The sequence below is a fragment of the Triplophysa rosa genome, linkage group LG3 (genome assembly GCF_024868665.1).
Source record: "Triplophysa rosa linkage group LG3, Trosa_1v2, whole genome shotgun sequence".
Lineage (NCBI taxonomy): Eukaryota > Metazoa > Chordata > Actinopteri > Cypriniformes > Nemacheilidae > Triplophysa > Triplophysa rosa.
The window spans coordinates 2,097,955-2,116,717 of record NC_079892.1 but is presented as its reverse complement, the minus strand read 5'-3'; the positions used below and the strand labels follow the sequence as shown (position 1 = coordinate 2,116,717).

At 40.4% G+C, this 18,763-nt stretch overlaps 1 protein-coding gene across 2 annotated transcripts in view; it reads left to right on the top strand.

Moving 5' to 3' along the window:
* LOC130551829 (PDZ domain-containing RING finger protein 4-like) overlaps nucleotides 1-18,763 on the top strand; it is a 28,888-nt gene that overhangs the window by 4,961 nt on the left and 5,164 nt on the right. The window contains exons 2-5 of one of the 2 annotated variants that reach the window (XM_057329781.1): nucleotides 10,379-10,626; nucleotides 14,532-14,634; nucleotides 17,277-17,366; nucleotides 17,930-17,992. In XM_057329781.1, the coding sequence (XP_057185764.1) occupies nucleotides 10,379-10,626; nucleotides 14,532-14,634; nucleotides 17,277-17,366; nucleotides 17,930-17,992 (504 nt within the window). Of the gene's footprint in view, nucleotides 1-10,378; nucleotides 10,627-14,531; nucleotides 14,635-17,276; nucleotides 17,376-17,929; nucleotides 17,993-18,763 lie in introns of both variants that reach the window. The other variant, XM_057329780.1, reaches the window with a different exon arrangement.

Here is an 18,763-nt window from a genome sequence, read left to right as displayed (position 1 = left end):
TGTGTGTGTGTGTTCTCATGTACAGTGAAAATGAATCTCTGTTTCTATCTGTTTTCTGGCTCATTCCAAGCAGGAATATTTACACACCTCAACCGACACATCAGTGACAGTTACATGTGTGTAGGTGTGTGTATATATATATTTATATCCTAAAATGAGTCCATTATTTTCACTCAGACAAGAAACACGACGTTAAGACCACGTCTTTAGACTTGACCTTTAACACTCGTTTGACCTTTACAGACACCATCAGAACCAAACCGTGACCTCAGACACTGTACAATAGACAAGACATCCGAGAATTCATCTCACACACACTTTCAATTTGGTTACAGATAAACACGCTGGTAAGCAGCACTGTAGATTTGTGATCACTTTCTTTCACTGTGGGATTTTATTGTCTGATAAACAGTATACAGTGATTTAGATTATTGTTTGGTTGTATTTATTCATACTGTTTGCTATATGCTGCTGTCACGATTTTATGCTCAGAATGACACATGACGGCCAGTTTCTCATCAGTGGACAGCGATGCTGGACACATGAATACATTCGATTTTGAGAACTGTAGTGTCATCTCAATTTACGACACATAATGCATTCACCGCAGTAAACGGCATCCTTTATAGCCGGATATCAATTGAATGACGGGACGTTTGTGGTGTAATGAAACATTTGGCGCGCGCGTGTGAGAACAGCTTGAGTTTTGAGCAGTGAATGAAAGCGAGGGAGAATATCTTGGAGGAAACACATATGAGACGTCTCGTGCTGGCAGCGTCTGAGCGGCTTTACTTCAGGACAGACGGGAACTTGATAATTGACTTCATTAATGAGGAGGAGACCTAAAACAGCATCTGAATGATGACCTGATGCTCTCGTGATGTGCAAGAATGGGTTTTTGCGGACTGCTGTGCAAATTTTGGTCCTGTATTTGAAAGATTTTTCAATGTTCGGTTTTAGGAGACCCACCCGAGACTAAGTTGATACGCAAACGAGAACTTCCTCAAATCACCTGCGCTATGAAAAAGAAAACCATTTTCCTCTGGGTTGTGTCGGTGGATTTGGTTTGGTTCATTTTTCCAATCTCATATTAAGATTTCAAGAATCCTTCCATTCTCTTTCTCTCTGAGATCTCAATATGAGAGCGTGCGTCTGAGGTGCGTTGCTTTCATACAAGACGAGAGCGTCTCGTTCTCTCATTCAGCTCGACGGCATTGTTCTCCGTGTGTGAATGTCTTGCGGGACGTCTCCAGACACTCGTATCGCCTCCATTTGTTCATAAGCAGATGGTCCGCGCTTTCCTCCGTCATATCTCCGCTTCAATATCCGCTCTGACATTTCCACAAATGTCGGTGGTATCAGAATAGAGGCTCATTTGATCTGTTATCACCTGTTAATGCCCCTCTCGCTCTCTCTCCCGGGCGCCGCTTCAGGAGGCAGGCATATGGGGAAGGGGGGCGAGAAACACAAAAGCCCCCGGGTGACCTTCGGTGAGAGGCATCTTCCACGAGTCACCGCCCGGGTCACGACAGCCACTCTCTGCGGCCACCCTGATAAGACGGGGGTGACAGAGAGCATGATGGGATAGCGAGACACCTCAGTGGGGTCTGGCTGACTGAAGAGGGCAACGAAAGGAACAAAAGGAGACCGGCATCTCAAATCAGTTTCTTTGTTTGTGGTCTGAACAGCAAAATAAACACATGACGGAAATGTGGCTTGAGTTCCAGAGATCGATTTGAAATCATTTTTCTTGTCAAGTAACAATCGTACATTAGTCTCAATACTCACGTGTGTGAGGTATGTATGGATTGATGGCCGGTCTTCACGCACTCTCACATTAATAACATGCTTGTCAATCCAAAGACCACAAAGGCTTCTGGGATAGCCAGCTTTTGTTTAAATGAAATCGATTGTTTGGATGCGTAAGTAATTCATTTAAATACCAAATCTATCGAGAAAGCCGATATTATCTGACACGAGGGCCAGTTGCAATTGAGCTAATTTGATTGAAAAATGAGCAGCACGTGTCTGATCTGATTTCATTTGCGCCAAATGTTCCCTTTGATTTCTCAAAATTTGAACCTTATGATACTTGTTTCCTGTTGTTCTTTTATCAGAAGTTGTGTATCTTCTTTTGTGTTACATTCACTGGTGAGTGGCTGGGATTTATTTTGAGGACTTTTATATTTTAAACCCTATACACAGAAGATGGATAAAAGATTTGACTTGCAGGTCTTCATTGCCCCATTTCTAGCCCCGGTTATGTTATATTGTTATTTAATATTTGTTGTCATGTTAAGTGAAGAGATTCTGTTAAATGATCTTGATCTAATCCTGGTCCAGTTCTGTTCATCTGTAGTTGTGTTCTGTGAGTTTCATCTTTTAATGTACAGTACCTCTCTCTCTCATTTTCAATGTAAGTGTACTTCACTGGCATGACAAATATAGCATATTTCTGTAGGGTACTGCAGGGATGTGTGCGAAACCTGGAAGCCAGTTAGCATTTTAGCACTTGCGATTCATGGGTTTTTTAAACAGGTTTTTGGTTAAATGCCTAAAATAAGGTCTGCAACCTCTAATATTTTCACGTTTTATTCTATGACATAAAACACGCCAGTTATAATCCGCTCGTGAAATCGTGTTTTTAAAACGGCCGTTGCTAACAAGATGCTAAAAGCGACCATCCTTTGGTGGAGGCGTGCATTAAAACGTCATCGTGCATTAAAATCGCATTTTTAATCAAGTTTAGGGTTAGATTTGTCGGAGGCTTGGTGGTGGTGACGTTGATATCGAGAGCAGTTTTACTGCACTTATGCTTTTTGTTGTCCTTAGGTTGTTCCAATCGCGTCTATTGTTTACCTCATTTGTAAGTCGCTTTGGATAAAAGCGTCTGCTTAACGACTAAACGAAATGAAATAAATACAAATATAGGCTACAAAAATAGCAAATGTTGTGTTAATTTGTAAAGATGATCTTGATAGACAAAACGTAACCTTTGTTAACTACAGCGCTGATTTTTTGCGATCTCCCAAAAGTCTATAGGAAAGCCATAAGCATCAGGTCAAGGGAACAGGTGCGGCGCTAACTCCCAAGCTGGCCTGCAAAAATACGTCATACCTGCACCACACTATTGCCAAAGCATGTGCAGTACTGCAAATACTAATGTCTAGAAAGAAAAGCAAGATGCATGTTGTCCAGTTAACTAATATAGTAAGGTAGAAAATTCTCTGTCTCTCTCTCACACACACACTGACAGGAAGTGACAGGAAGTGTCAGAGAGGAAAGGTCCATTACTGTCACCGTGGAAACTGGGAGATAATCAGTAAACAGACTCAGTGTCATCAGTCATGTCACATTGCACCGTTGAACTCAGCTGTCACTCACTCTGTGTGTGTGTGTGCGTGCGTGTGTGTGTGTGTGCGTGCGTGTGCGTGTGTGTGGGTGTGTGTGTGTTCTGGTGTCACTTTCTGGTTCTAACACTTTTCATCACCTGAATTCCAAAGGTAGGATGAGTCCAGAACTCAATGCTGATCTGATTAAAGAACATTCACATTATTGCATTTACTTAACAGAGCCGGCTGTCGAGATGCTTGAGAATCAGGTCTAGGACTTTTTTTGCGGTTTTGCGTCTGGGCTGCTCTTTTCCCATAATCCCCTGCAGGTATGTCAGATCTGATGTGCGAAAGCTGAAAACACATCGTTCGTTTGTATGATGGATAAATAATCTGACAAGAGAAACAGGTGTAATAATAAATCACATGTGAGCTGCCTTTACTGTACATTTACTGTCTCATAAATCATTTTGAGACTAACAATTGAATTTAGTGTGCGAATGATAGCAATACATTTAACAACAGATTTGATTTGTAGAAAAGTGAATTTAGCATATTTGTGCCATTTTAAGATCACCCAAAACTGTATATAACACAATAGCACTTTCCATATACGGGACCGTAGATTAATAATGTTCTTTATGTTGGATGTGTTTGAGCTCCAGTGGTGTGTAAAGGTGATGGTTTTAGCTCATAGGCAACTTTCACACATTCATTAGAGACCGTCTGGTCTTCACGCCGCAGGGGTCCGAGAGCCACCTGAGAGAGGCCAGGATTGATGATTTGGAAATTGCTTTAAGAGACAGCTACAGGGAAAATACAGGAATAATCAATAGCAGAGACACATGATGGGCATGCAGAAAGAAAGAGAGAGACACTCATCTACTGTTTGCATGTATTTCTCCACGGGCCGATTGTTGATCACCTCAGGCAGGCGGTGAAGATTCCCGCGGCGGGAGCTGGAAAGGTCATTAGCTGATGTGCAAACGCTCCAGACAGGTTCAGTGTATTTTTACAGTACATGACGCTTGAGGGATGAATGAGGAAAGCCCTCTCAGCTTCAAACGGCGTAACCGCCTATCCGCCTCAAAGACTCATGGGAAAACATGTTTTTTAGCTTTCGCGCATCAGATCTGACATACCTGCGGGGGATTCTGGAAAAAGAGCCCCCCACATACAATATATATATATATATAAAAATAGAAACATGAGTTTCCTGGTGAAGCCCGACAGTATTGTTATACAGTAGATGAAATGAACTGCATTCCTCAAACAGGCGAGACTTTAGCAAACATTTTCATTTGCTTTCTATTTATTGTCGTGATGATTTTCACATCTTAGACCCTGTCGAAGCGTTTGTTGCTCTTAATGTTGGTAAGATTTCTATAGAGGCTTTATGGCGTTTCACAACAATGTAGTTTTTCTTTCACTGCTGTTAAAATGCCTTACAATAAAACATCTGCTGTCTGCGCAGATGAAGCGCAGAATCAGTCTTCAGAGAGCCGCCTGCGTGACTGCGGGGCTGCGCTCTCTCATTCGTTTATATCATCATTGTTTCAGTCATTTGTTTTCATGTTTTCTTCGTCTGGATTTTGGTTTATGGATTTTTACTCAGTAACAGATCCTCATGATCCGTGACCTGAAAACGGTTCTCGGGTCTCTCGAGCTCTTTTAAGTGCTCACTCGCTCGTCTCTCTGTTCACTTTCTGTCCGTACGCTTTAATTTATCCAAGGAGCTGGAGAGACAAAAACACCCCGGCATGTGATAAAAGAGAAAATATGAGACAGATGGAGACACAAAGAACTGGGAAACACTGCTTTGTTTTCAACGCCAAAGCACAACGGGTTTGTTGATGCCGTGAGACTCAAGCATTTAAATTTGTAGCTGTTAACACAACTTTACTTTAATGGAAACTATTCATCTCATCTGAGGGCTTTAAAGTCACATACTGCAGGTGATTATGGGAAATAAAGTGTCTCTCGCACACATCTCTAGTTCATTCCCATTAATACTGTCGTTATGTTTACTTGATAACGTTGCGTGTTTTTTGTGTGCTGTAGATAAAGTCTATGGATATATGTGCTGGAAAACACCGCCGTTTATGAGGCAATACATTCCCCATCGTCCTCTGCAACACCACGTACATGATACACATAAAGCTTCACAACGAAAAAAATCACGTAGTCAACGTTTAAACACGTAATTGGTCTATTTTGTACATTTTAATGCACATTCATTTAAAAACTAGTTAAAGTTTGCAGAAATCAATATATTCAGATAACTGAGCGTTTGCAGTCTCATGGCACAGGGGGATTTGCGACAGAACATCAGGGTGCCGGGAGATGAATTGAACCATAAAATTGTTCAAATTGGTTTAATGTAGCCGGACGGCGCTCCTGCCGAGCAGAGTGGCTCCATTACAGTGAGAAATAGCCCCGGGCCGCGTGCCTGTGATGTTTTATGCTGTTTAGAGGTGAGGGCTCGTTGTTTAGTCGCCTCGTGTCGCCATGCGAGAGGGACGGTCAAATTTCCCTGGTGGTCCGATTGCTGTTTTATATCCCGGTTCCACGAGAGCGGAACAGCGGCGGGTGCCCGTTCGCGCAGCCAATCTGTCTGTCCGTGCGTGATTTATGAACTCATAACGTCTTTACAGTACCCAACCACAAGTCATATTTTAGCTTGACACTTATTATTGAAATGAGACATTTAGTCTGGTGCAGAGCGGACCGCTAACAGAGGGCCGTCAGGACTCTGGTTACAGTCTCTCCCCTGGAGCCACCAGAATTCATTTTTGGGAATTTAATGTCGCTTCACGACTAAACGCACATGTTTTTTCGCCTCGATATTAGATTGTATTTATGAAAATGTAAATTGATTCCTGGCACAGAAAGGAGAGGTTTGTGACCGCCAGTCATAGAGTCGGGCTGTCTGGGGGTCGGGTTAAGTTTCTGAGTTTGATTTATTTGTTATTGTGCTTTATGGATGCGCTTAACGTGTGAAGTTATGTGTCAATATATGATTTAAACAAAAGTGTTTTGATATAAAGATTATTCATTTTTTGAGGGGGGTATAGAAATGCAGAAAGTTTTCAGTGAGGGTTTATGGGATGGAATATACAACATCGGAAATTGGTAATGATTTCACAAGCTGGCGAATTTGTGTGAATTTGTATGATGTGAATCGTACCAAAACGTATGATTACGGCTAAACCAAACTGCGTCGAATCATACTTAAACATATGAATAAGATTGTACGAATTCATACTAGTAAGCCGCCTCATACTTAAACATATGAATAAGATTGTACGAATTCATACTAGTAAGCCGCCTCATACTTAAACATATGAATAGGATTGTACGAATTCATACTAGTAAGCCGCCTCATACTTAAACATATGAATAGGATTGTACGAATTCATACTAGTAAGCCGCCTCATACTTAAACATATGAATAAGATTGTACGAATTCATACTAGTAAGCCGCCTCATACTTAAACATATGAATAAGATTGTACGAATTCATACTAGTAAGCCGCCTCATACTTAAACATATGAATAAGATTGTACGAATTCATACTAGTAAGCCGCCTCATACTTAAACATATGAATAAGATTGTACGAATTCATACTAGTAAGCCGCCTCATACTTAAACATATGAATAAGATTGTACGAATTCATACTAGTAAGCCGCCTCATACTTAAACATATGAATAAGATTGTACGAATTCATACTAGTAAGCCGCCTCATACTTAAACATATGAATAAGATTGTACGAATTCATACTAGTAAGCCGCCTCATACTTAAACATATGAATAAGATTGTACGAATTCATACTAGTAAGCCGCCTCATACTTAAACATATGAATAAGATTGTACGAATTCATACTAGTAAGCCGCCTCATACTTAAACATATGAATAAGATTGTACGAATTCATACTAGTAAGCCGCCTCATACTTAAACATATGAATAAGATTGTACGAATTCATACTAGTAAGCCGCCTCATACTTAAACATATGAATAAGATTGTACGAATTCATACTAGTAAGCCGCCTCATACTTAAACATATGAATAAGATTGTACGAATTCATACTAGTAAGCCGCCTCATACTTAAACATATGAATAAGATTGTACGAATTCATACTAGTAAGCCGCCTCATACTTAAACATATGAATAAGATTGTACGAATTCATACTAGTAAGCCGCCTCATACTTAAACATATGAATAAGATTGTACGAATTCATACTAGTAAGCCGCCTCATACTTAAACATATGAATAAGATTGTACGAATTCATACTAGTAAGCCGCCTCATACTTAAACATATGAATAAGATTGTACGAATTCATACTAGTAAGCCGCCTCATACTTAAACATATGAATAAGATTGTACGAATTCATACTAGTAAGCCGCCTCATACTTAAACATATGAATAAGATTGTACGAATTCATACTAGTAAGTCATACTTATTAAGTCACTTTAGATGAAGGCATCTGACAAATGCATAAATGTAAATAGTTACTTATTTGTCTTTTCTAGCTAATGTTAGGTAATGCAGTATTTATAAAATCTTACCAGTGGTTACCGTGATAATTTAATGCTGGTTAGTTTCTCTCTGTCCAGGATAAAAGCTGATGAGAGTAAATGTCCCACAATGCACCGCACACTCACATTGACCTCTGACTCCATTCCGCTGTGAAACGTTTTAGTGACCTATTGCACATTATAAAACCGATATCTTCCATAAATGCACATATATTATAGACGTCTTGCGCTAACAGAGATGTATCCGGTGGAATGAACGTTTACGAGGGTAAATTGCAAAGGATGGACCCCTTTAAAGTGCATGGCATGGTCCGGTGTTCATTACCCGCTGGAGGTCCGTCTCCTGCCCTTCACCATCTGTGTGTATTAGCACTTATTCTCCCCCCACATGAAACATCATTAGCATTAGTTACTGCTTGGAGGGAATAATTATTATTCACGTCCTCGTTTGGGATTAATCGCTCCATCTGGCACTCATTTAAACAATACGGAGGAAACCGTCCTCTTTTGAACATGCTTTCTTTTCCTTCGTAGCAGAAAGGAGATACGACGCCTTGAATCTGCTCATTTTTCTAGCAGCTTGTCATAATCGACCGGCGAGCTCATTTATCTACCCCGCAGTCCTTTGTTCCCCGTCTCAAACACAAGCTCCCCGAATCCACCTCCATACAGATAATTAAACCGTTCGGTGTCGGTTCTGTTCAGCGCCCATTAAATGTCGATTGCTAGCGGTGTCAGGGACATAACGGTGTCCAGAAGAGAAAACTGGGTGTTTGTTTTCGTTTTGATTTTAGGGTTGTGTTTTACACCAGCGGTCCCCGAAGACCTGGCCTAGTTTACAGCACAGGTGATTGATGCCAGGTAGCTTCACACAAAGGTCACGTTGGCGAGCGCCGAGATATCTATAGAGTTTATTTATTGTTGCCAGAGCGGGTGGAAATAAGTCACGCTGGCCGTCGCACACAAACTTCGCATTTCCATGATCTGTCATGGAAGCAGGTGGAGGGGGGTACAGTTGAGCCCAACCGAGCACCTACTGTAGCCAAAACCCAGAAGACACTTGAGTCAGGGAATTAAATAGCAAACATCTGGTATACGGCCCACCGTGTTTAAATGTCAGTTAAATCCCCATAAGAACCCAATTTTTTTTATTAATATTTCAATTATTTCTCCTAGACATCAATGAGATTAAATGGAAAATCAAGTTGACACACCTGAGATTTCCTGCTCCGAAAAAACAACTTCTGAGCGATAGCATTTCATTACATTATGAAGATGATATTGGCTTGACCATGTCAGACTCCAAAAGCTGAAATGTTTCTTGATTCTGTCTGATCACTGACGTATCTGATGTAATGAACCTGTTCTGCTCTGTACACGCACAGTTTTGAGCTTTTTTTATTCACAGTCATCATTCCATCATTCATTCAATCAGTCCGACAGTAAATTAAATGAAAACATCAATTTTACATGACGTGAAACTGCGTCTCGTGTTCATTTGTAATTTATAGCATTAAGAGGAAGCTTGTAATTGCTTTATGATCGATTCAGTCTCATTTCTTTCGTTTATATCTACAGTATATATACGTATATATACATCTTATCGTATTTTTGCAATTCTGTTCGAAGACACCGATTACAGAAATGACACATTTGCCTTTAATCAAATAATTAAACATATTTTCTGCAAATATTCAAAGGCAAATGTGTAATTTCTGTAATCAGTGTTTTCGAACAGAATTGCAAAAATATGAATAACTTCATTATTCTGGGGAAAAAGAGTCCCGCCTCCAAACGCACATCATTGGTTATGAGGATTTCATTTCTGATTTACTTCAGATTAAAGAAATACTCTCCTCGGTTGAAGGATTGAGGCCTAAGAGCGCTTTTATTTTCTAACATATCTCACCATCAGATCTGTTTTCTAAATGGCACTTCAAAGCGTTTCTCAAAGGCTGTCGCTGGATGATATAATGTGTGTCATTAATAGCCAATCAGAGCCCTGTGTGATTCAATCTGTGCTCAGTCCATTCTGTGAGAACTTCATTACAGATGAATAGAGAGAGAATGTGACTGCCAAGAGCTTTATGACGTCCATTAACCCATAAGAAAGAAAAACCACAGATGAGCTCTCTTTTGGGTCTCGGTTATTTCTGACAGATATCAATGAGATTAAATGGAAAACCAGTGTGAACTTTTTGCTTGAGTCTCATTTGCATCTTGAGAAAACGAGTCAGAAATCTCTCAAAAGAGTTTGAGAAGAGATTTCAACAATGTGTCAAACCGAGCTCAGATTGGTCAAGTCTGCCATCAAAAATCTATATTATTAAAGATCTCAATATGAACTCAAATCAAATTGACCCAAATCCAGATTATTTACCTCTACGATCTATCAACCGTAGCAATTTAAGGAGAAACTAAGTTGATACATGATGATAAAAATCAACATGCCACATGACATCATCGTATTAAAGGTTTCTCCGCTCTCCGCAGGTGAATGGCAGGGATCTCTCGAGAGCGAGTCATGAAGAGGCGGTCGAGGCTTTCCGCAGCGCTAAAGACCCCATCGTGGTTCAGGTGCTCCGCCGGACCCCTCTGCCCCGAGGTCAAGCCCAGGACGTCCAGGTGGTGGACGTGTGCACACAAACCGAAATCACCTTCGAGCACATCATGGCTCTGGCCAAACTCCGTCCTACAACACCGCCTGTGCCGGATATCTGTCCCTTTCTCCTGTCAGACAGGTAAACACAACACTTTACGCATTCATCTCTCTGATGTGTGGAGTTCCTCTCAAAGGATGAACAAAGTGAGATCAAGATGAAGTTTAGCACAAAGAATTTCTGGGTTTCTTCCCTGGAGAGAGAGATTGCAGAAAGTTATTTGAAATCGTGTGATGCGCAGAGAGGCTGTTAGAGAGAGAATTAATACTGCACAATGGCCCATTGATAATTCATACTGTAGTCTAAAACTTGTCACCCGCTCAACATCCGTGTTTTGTTTCTAAATCCCTTCAGTGGCGGATGTGAACGCTCTGTATTCCTTTGTCCTTATCCACAAAAGCATTCAAGAAGTGCATGTTATTCCTGTACTGGAAGTACAAAAAATAAGTATACTTCAAATTCAATTGATTACTTAAGTAGAGTTCAAGTGTATTTTTAAGTAGGCTAGACTTGATGTATTAAGTATACTAATATCAATGTACTAGTAGTATACTTATTTCAATACTACAGACCACTAGAAAGGCCCATCTTTTAGTTTATAAAAGTATACTTTAAGGGGCGGTTTCCCGGACATGGCTTAAGCCTAGTTCTAGACTAACTTAAATGTTAGAAGTGTCTTGATCGAAAACAACTTACACTGGCAGATCTTAAAATTTATCAGTGTGATTTTTTTGTCTCACGATGCACACAGTAATGTTTTTTGTAAAGTATATGTTTTTTTTATGACTTAAATATCCTAATTTAACTAAGGCCTAGTCATGGCTTAAGGCTAATCCTTGTTTGGGAAACTGCCTCTAAGAGTTACAGCAGTAAGCAACTACAACTAAGTTTTGTACTTCAACTAGACTACAAGTGAGCTTATAGGTATACTGATATTTTACCAGTTCAACTTGTAGTTTTTTTTAACGTTCACTTCTAAGTATACTTTCAGTATACATTACTACTAGTTTAGTAGTTTTTAAACTACAAGTTTTCTTTATGTGAATTACTTAAAATTTGTAGTTATATACAGTATATACTTAATACTTATAACCCTAACCCTAACCCTTTGTTCACCATTGGGATTTGCAAATATCTTACCAATAAAGCCATGGTTTCACAGACAAGGCTTAAGGCTAGTCGCAGACTAAAATGAATTTTGAGCTGTCTTGATTGAAAATAACTTGCCCTGACATATCTTAAAATATGTCAGTGCCATTGTTTACCGACCAAAACAATCAGAACCTACCCGAATCAGAAACTGTGGATTAACTCTGATGTTCGCGCGGCTCTCAACGCTCGAACCTCTGCCTTTAATTCCAGTAATGCGGATGATTATAAGCAAGCCCGCTATGCCCTCCGCAAAACCATCAAGACCGCAAAACGCCAATACAAAGGAAAAATTGAAGCACAGTTCACCACTTCCAACTACAGAGACATGTGGCAAGGACTCCACAAAATCACGGACTACAAGGATCGCAAACACCCTGCTACAAACACCTCTACCTCTCTGCCTGACGAGCTCAACGCCTTCTACGCTCGCTTCGAAGTCAGCGGCTCTTCCCACACACAGAGCGCTCCCGCGGCCAAGACTCGCCCACTCTCCGTGTCAGTGGATGTTACACGATCGCTCCGGTGTGTGAATATCCGCAAAGCCGCAGGACCAGATGGCATTCCTTCGCCGTGTCCTTAAAACATGCGTTCACCAACTAGCTGGAGTCTTCACTGACATTTTTAACCGCTCCCTTTCCCTGTCTGTTGTCCCCCAATGTTTCAAAACATCCACCATTGTGCCAATACAAAAGACACCCAAAGCTTCTTGCATGAATGACTGGCGCCCTGTCGCCCCTACTCCCATCATCAGTAAGTGCTTTGAGAAGCTTATCAGAGATCACATCTGCTCTGTATTACCAGCATCACTCGACCCACTGCAGTTCGCCTACCGCAATAACCGCTCCACTGATGATGCAATTGCCTTCACCCCGCACACTGCTCTTTCCCATCTCGACAAGAGGATCGCATATGTGAGAATTCTGTTTGTTGACTGCAGTTCAGCGTTTAATACCATAGTGCCCTCTAAGCTTGTAGTGAAACTCCGGGCTCTAGGTCTGAACAATTTTCTGTGCAGCTGGATCCTGGACTACCTGAGAGGCAGATGGCAGGTGGTCAGAGTAGGCAGCAACATCTCCTCCCCACTGACCCTCAATACTGGAGCCCCTCAGGGCTGTGTTCTCAGCCCTCTCCTGTACTCCCTGTACACGCATGACTGTGTAGCCACGCACAGCTCCAACGTCATTTCAGGAGGCAGACCAGTGAGCACCCCCCCATCACCATAGACGGGACTCCAGTGGAGCGGGTCAGCAGCTTCAAGTTCCTCGGCGTAAACATCACTGAGGACCTCACCTGGACTACCCACACACAGTCAGTAGTGAGGAAGGCCAACCAGCGTCTCTTCTTCCTCAGGCGACTGAAGAAATTCGGTCTGAGCTCAAAATTCCTCAGACAGTTCTACAGTTGCACTGTGGAGAGCATCCTGACTGGCTGCATCACCGCCTGGTACGGGAACTGCACTGCAGAAAGCCCTGCAGAGAATAGTTCGGACGGCCCAGCACATCGTTGGAGGTGAGCTTCCCTCCCTCCAGGACATCTACACCCAGCGATGTGTGAGGAAAGCACGGAAGATCATCAGAGACTCCTGCCACCCGAGCCATGAACTCTTCTCACTGCTACCATCAGGCAGACGGTATCGCAGCATCAGGACCCGAACCAGCAGAACGCGAGACAGCTTCTTCTCGCAGGCCATCAGACTGCTGAACTCCAGACAGCAAACGATGCTCACCCCCTCACACTGGATTCCATCTACACACCAGCACACTGACTCTGACATCGCTGTAGCATGTCTGCACTGCATAGCTTCAAACACATGCAGCTCCATCTTCTCTTCTGCACTAACAACACAGCAAACACTAACAGTATACATCACTGGAAGTTATATATAAAGCTATACATACATCCATAAGTCTCTTGACAATACAGTGTACTATGTGTATATTATGGAAATGTGTGTACTGTATATTGTGTACAATTGTCTATTATTTATTGTATATTGTGTAAAGTGTGTATATTGTTGTTTATGTATATTGTATATTTTCCATATCTTGTTGCTTGTACTGCCATGGCCAAGAGTCTTGTACCTAAGAATTTCACCATCAGTACACTTGTGTACATGTCATGATGTGTGAGAATAAAGAGATTTGATTTGTTACTTTAACTCATTCAAAAGATCGGGTGCAAGTATAGACCAAATAAACTCAGACTTTTCTCTCAGTATAAGTTAAGTATACTTAAATGTAGTTTTAAATATATTTCTGAGGATACTGTAAAGTCTACTGAAAGTACACCTTCATATTTTTAGTGTTTAGTGTAAAAGAAGTATACTAAGAGCAGACTGGATGTCAACATGTTTTTACTCCTGCCCTGATAAACCTGAAGCAACATATGTGTGTTTTCTAAATGTGTTTGGTTATTGATGCTGTGTTTTGTTTGAAATCTGATGGATTTGTTATCAGCGGCCGACTTCTCTTAGCAGCTCATAAAGTCAGGTCTCGTATTGGTTTGTCATTTGGCATCAGGTGTTCCATTCAGCAGAGATCTGGATTTATGGACCATACAAATATTGCTGGCCTCTCTCACAGAGCAGATCATAAACCGACTTTGTTTCTAACCCAGAGAAGACACATCTAGATGTGAAATAGAGCTGTGTGTGACAAACATAGCCATGCATACTAACTTACAATGAATTACTTTGTTACAATCTACAGCAAATCTCCTAAACATTTTCAGATCTAGAAACAGAAGTGGACATTCAACATGAATTCCATTATTTTCAGTGGATAATAATGAGTAAATATGAACTATTCTTAATGGATTTGTGTTTGTCTTGACAGTTGTCACTCTCTGCATTCTGTGGACCAGGAGAACTTTGAGGATGGCCAGTATCTCAACACCATGATGGCAGACGGAGAGAGACCTGATGACTTTGAGTATGAGGTAAGACCTTCTGAACACCCCTCCCTTCATTAATAATGACTGACACCCCACTCTGTAAACCTGTATAATTTGGGTAAAAGGTCATCAGTTACATCAAATCTTTTAAGTTTTGCTGTTCCCAATTTTAAGTACGCAGAACTATCAAGTTTTGAGTTTATTGAACTCATGCATGTTAATTGCTTTTAATTTTGAACATTTAGTAAGAATACTTAACACTTTTTTAATTTACAGTTAAATAAATCTTATTAAGACAATAAACATAAACAATTAACAAACAGCCTTCACAGAGACTGCAATGGCACCTCCCACAACCTTAGCATAAGGACCACTCTTCCGAATGATGGTAACCCCAAAAGTCCAAAATACAACAAACTCTTCTAAATATCCAAGATAAATGAACATTCATCATTGACAAGACTTTTTCCTGTCTAAAAACTCATAAAATAACACTTAATTTCAAAATTTACTCTCCTAATGCAGTCTCATGCAAAGCATGCTGGGAATGGAAATTCATTCTTAAGCATTCGTCTTAAATTAACTTGTTTAAATTAAGTTAAACTAACTCAAAAGTAAAAATTAGTTAAAGGAATTCAAAATATTTAAGTACAATTTTTTATATAAAATTAAGTTTACACTACTTTAACTATTTAATTACTTTGAACGCCCGTTCAAATGGACCAATCAGATGAGCCTTGCTGTCTGGTCAATTGGAGTCCTTTTGAAAATATAAGGGGCTTTGTTGGGCTGTATGGTTTCTTAAAGATACTTTAACATCCACAGAACTTTCAAAAAGGTTATTTGAAGTGAAAAACCTTTTAAAGATCTAAAACCTTAAAAAAAAAAACATAGAACCACGTTGGTTCCCCAATGAACTATATGGCAAAGAACCCTTTTAGCTCCTTTATTTTTTGAGATTATCATAATTTACTTTCATCACAAACTTTGTGTTGAAGAATATTTATGTATGTAAACTTAAAAAAGGTGTCTATTATTAAAAAACACTATACAGTATATTATATACATCAACATACATGAGACTGTTATACAGCGGCTTTGAATATGGCCGTCTGTTTTATTTTTATTATGGTCCTCTGCTTTGCCAGATTGACAGATGATATTATCAACTTTTTCACGAGTATCGCGTATATCAGCCCATCCTGGAGGATAAACTCAGAGCTCATTTGAACGCACACGCGGCGGGTTTTCGAGCCCTCTTGATTTCCGAGTCATTTGAGGACAGAGGTGTTGTGGGAAAGAACGTTGATTTAAGTAAATTACATCCACTTGATTTGTTTCATTTGAATTTATATGAAGGTTTGGGCTCTGAGGCGTGTTCCCCTCACAGGAGATTTGTGTGTGTATTTGTGTCGTCTGTCTCGGCTCTCATTAACATGTGTAATATATCACACAGCGTACTGCATGCTTCATTTCTGAGCGCTGATCCTATTAGAACGAGTGTGTGCTCTTGATTTCACGCTCGGGGAATAACAGCAGATTGACCAAACTCTACTTAACACACATCTGTAGAAGAGAGAGAGAGAGGGGGGGGGGGGGTTATTCCAGAACGGCACATTTCACAGGAATTATACTCATATAAGATAATATAAGATGAAAGAATTACTTGAGTTCTACGTCCATTGATTGTTTTCTTTACACTAGGTTCACACCAAATGTGAATTAAGCGTTTTGCGCAAGTAAATTACATACAAGTCAATGCAAAGACAAGTAGACGCAAACCAGCAGCAGGCAGTGCGGATGACGCGAATCGGGGGGCGCGATGGCCGCAAACGCGTGTCAATCTCGTCTTCAACGAAGGTTGAAAATATTTGTCATATCGCTTCACTCAGGTGAATATCACGAACCTTTCTCACCAGTAATATAGAGCGTGGAACACGATTGTTCGCGTTTTGTGTGAACCCAGTATTCGTTTCTCAACAAATGATGAGATGCAATGATATTTCGTGCAATGTTTGATTTTATGAATGCACACTTCACGTGTGTTTTATTACGTGTATGTTTCATGTCATTTTTTGGTAATCTGTTCTCATGAAACACTGTTCTTTCTCGCATGTTTGCTTAAAATCAAAACCCGCTTGATTCTTCGTTGAGTTTATTGGAGTCTAATGGGTTGAGACAGGGTGGAGCTCATGTTGAGAAAAACTCTTTAATTTCACCGAACGTCACGCTGGGATTTTCATTTTCACACAAAAACAACACATCTATTTTTCATCTGTACGGTTTCGGTGCGTGCGAGACTCACAGCGACCACCGGACTGAATACATTAATGCTCATTAACATAATTACAATCTTATTTACAAAATAAACATTGATTTTGGAGAAAACATCTCATAGTGTTCTGGTTTACTTGGAAGGGAATTCTGCGGATAAATCTTTGACGGGAAATGTCACGGAGTGAATTCATTAAAGCTTCTCTGTTTGTATTTTTATACTCATGTATTATTTTACATTTGGTCATTCGGTCCGTATTTATCATTTTTTCACTTGAGATGTCTATATTAATATCACAATGGCACATTTAATGTTCAAGCGTTCTGCGTAACACCCTTTAACTGCAGTTGTAACATGGCTCATTGCTTTATTAAAGTCTTGTTGATAGTAAATCGTGTGTTTTCTCCCGCAGGAGGTGGAACTGTGTCGAATGAACAGCGAGGAGAAGCTCGGCCTCACGCTGTGTTACAGAACGGATGATGAAGAAGATATCGCTATATACGTCAGTGAGGTACTTTATAATGACATTTTGTCCCACCCATAGAAAGTGTTTTCTCAGTCACGTACTTTATGTTTCTGATCTTTCAGCTGTTAGAGATGTTCCTGACGTTTGTCGACAGGAGATAACAAGCCAATGATGAGAGTAAATTACTCCATTAGTCAACAAATAAACAAAGAGAATTTATGTGAGAGAGAAGAGTGGAGTTGATCAGAAAGAGTTCTGGTCTTTGGTTTGATTGGTTTAGATTTTCAGACATTGACCAATCAGAATTGTTTTCTTAATGATAAAATTCTTTCCTAACAAACTTATTTTTAAAATCGTTTTAGTGCTAAAATGATGCACGGCTCTTCTTTACCGACACAATTTTGCTAACATCAAATGTGACTGTTACTTGAAAAACATGGCGCTACAAGAATAATTCACTGAAAAATGAAAATTCTGTCTTTGTCTTTTACCCTTGTCTTATTCTAAAGATTATTTTTTTATTAAACATCTGCAAAATGTTTTGGCTAAAAAGATATAAAAACAGTACTTGGCTTATATGTGTTTGCTTTTGTTTTCAGATCGAACCGAACAGCATCGCCGCCCGAGACGGTCGCATCCGAGAAGGCGACCGTATTTTACAGGTAAATTCATCTTTTATCACACTGGATTCATTAGTCCATGAGTCGTGCGCTGTATTCATCTCAGTGTCTCACTGAGCAGAACATTCATTTTTAATGCCGGTATGTTACATCTCATTGTGAAGCCCTACGAACGGCACCCCCGGTGAGCCGAACGTTTGAGTCAGCAGCGTCGAGAAACACCGAGCTTCTTTTGAGACCTGAGGGGACGATAGTGATCTCCATTGAGAATCATTACTGCTGCAGTGTGTGTGTTACAGGACCTGAAGGAAAACAGGGGGTGCTCTCAGGGTCATTACACTGGAGCAATGAAGCCAGGACGGGTGCTGATGTAATCGTTCTCTTCACTATAGACTCCTGCCGTATAGTTATATTGTTTCACACTCGGGTATTTTTAGCCGCATTCTGTCATCCTGAAGTTTTGGTTTTGGTTTTAATTTATTTCAGTTGACCTGGAGAGACACAGACATGTTTTCCACTGAGGAATGTTGCTGTGTCTGTGTTTCTTGAAAAAAACATTGTGCCAATTAAATGTGAAACTCACAACAGACTCTTGAACTTGTTAAAGGTGAAGTGTGTCAGTTCTGATCCATTAACGCCAATTAACAAAATCAGATTTTCTTTTGTCGGTGCACAGCTCACCCCCGTGATGCTAGAGCATTCTGAGTGGTTGCTAGGGTGATGCTGTGCGGTTGCTAAGGTGTTTCAGTTGGTTTCTAGATGCTGTTTTATCATTTGCCAAGTCTGTAATCTTTCTCTTCATCTGTTCTTCAT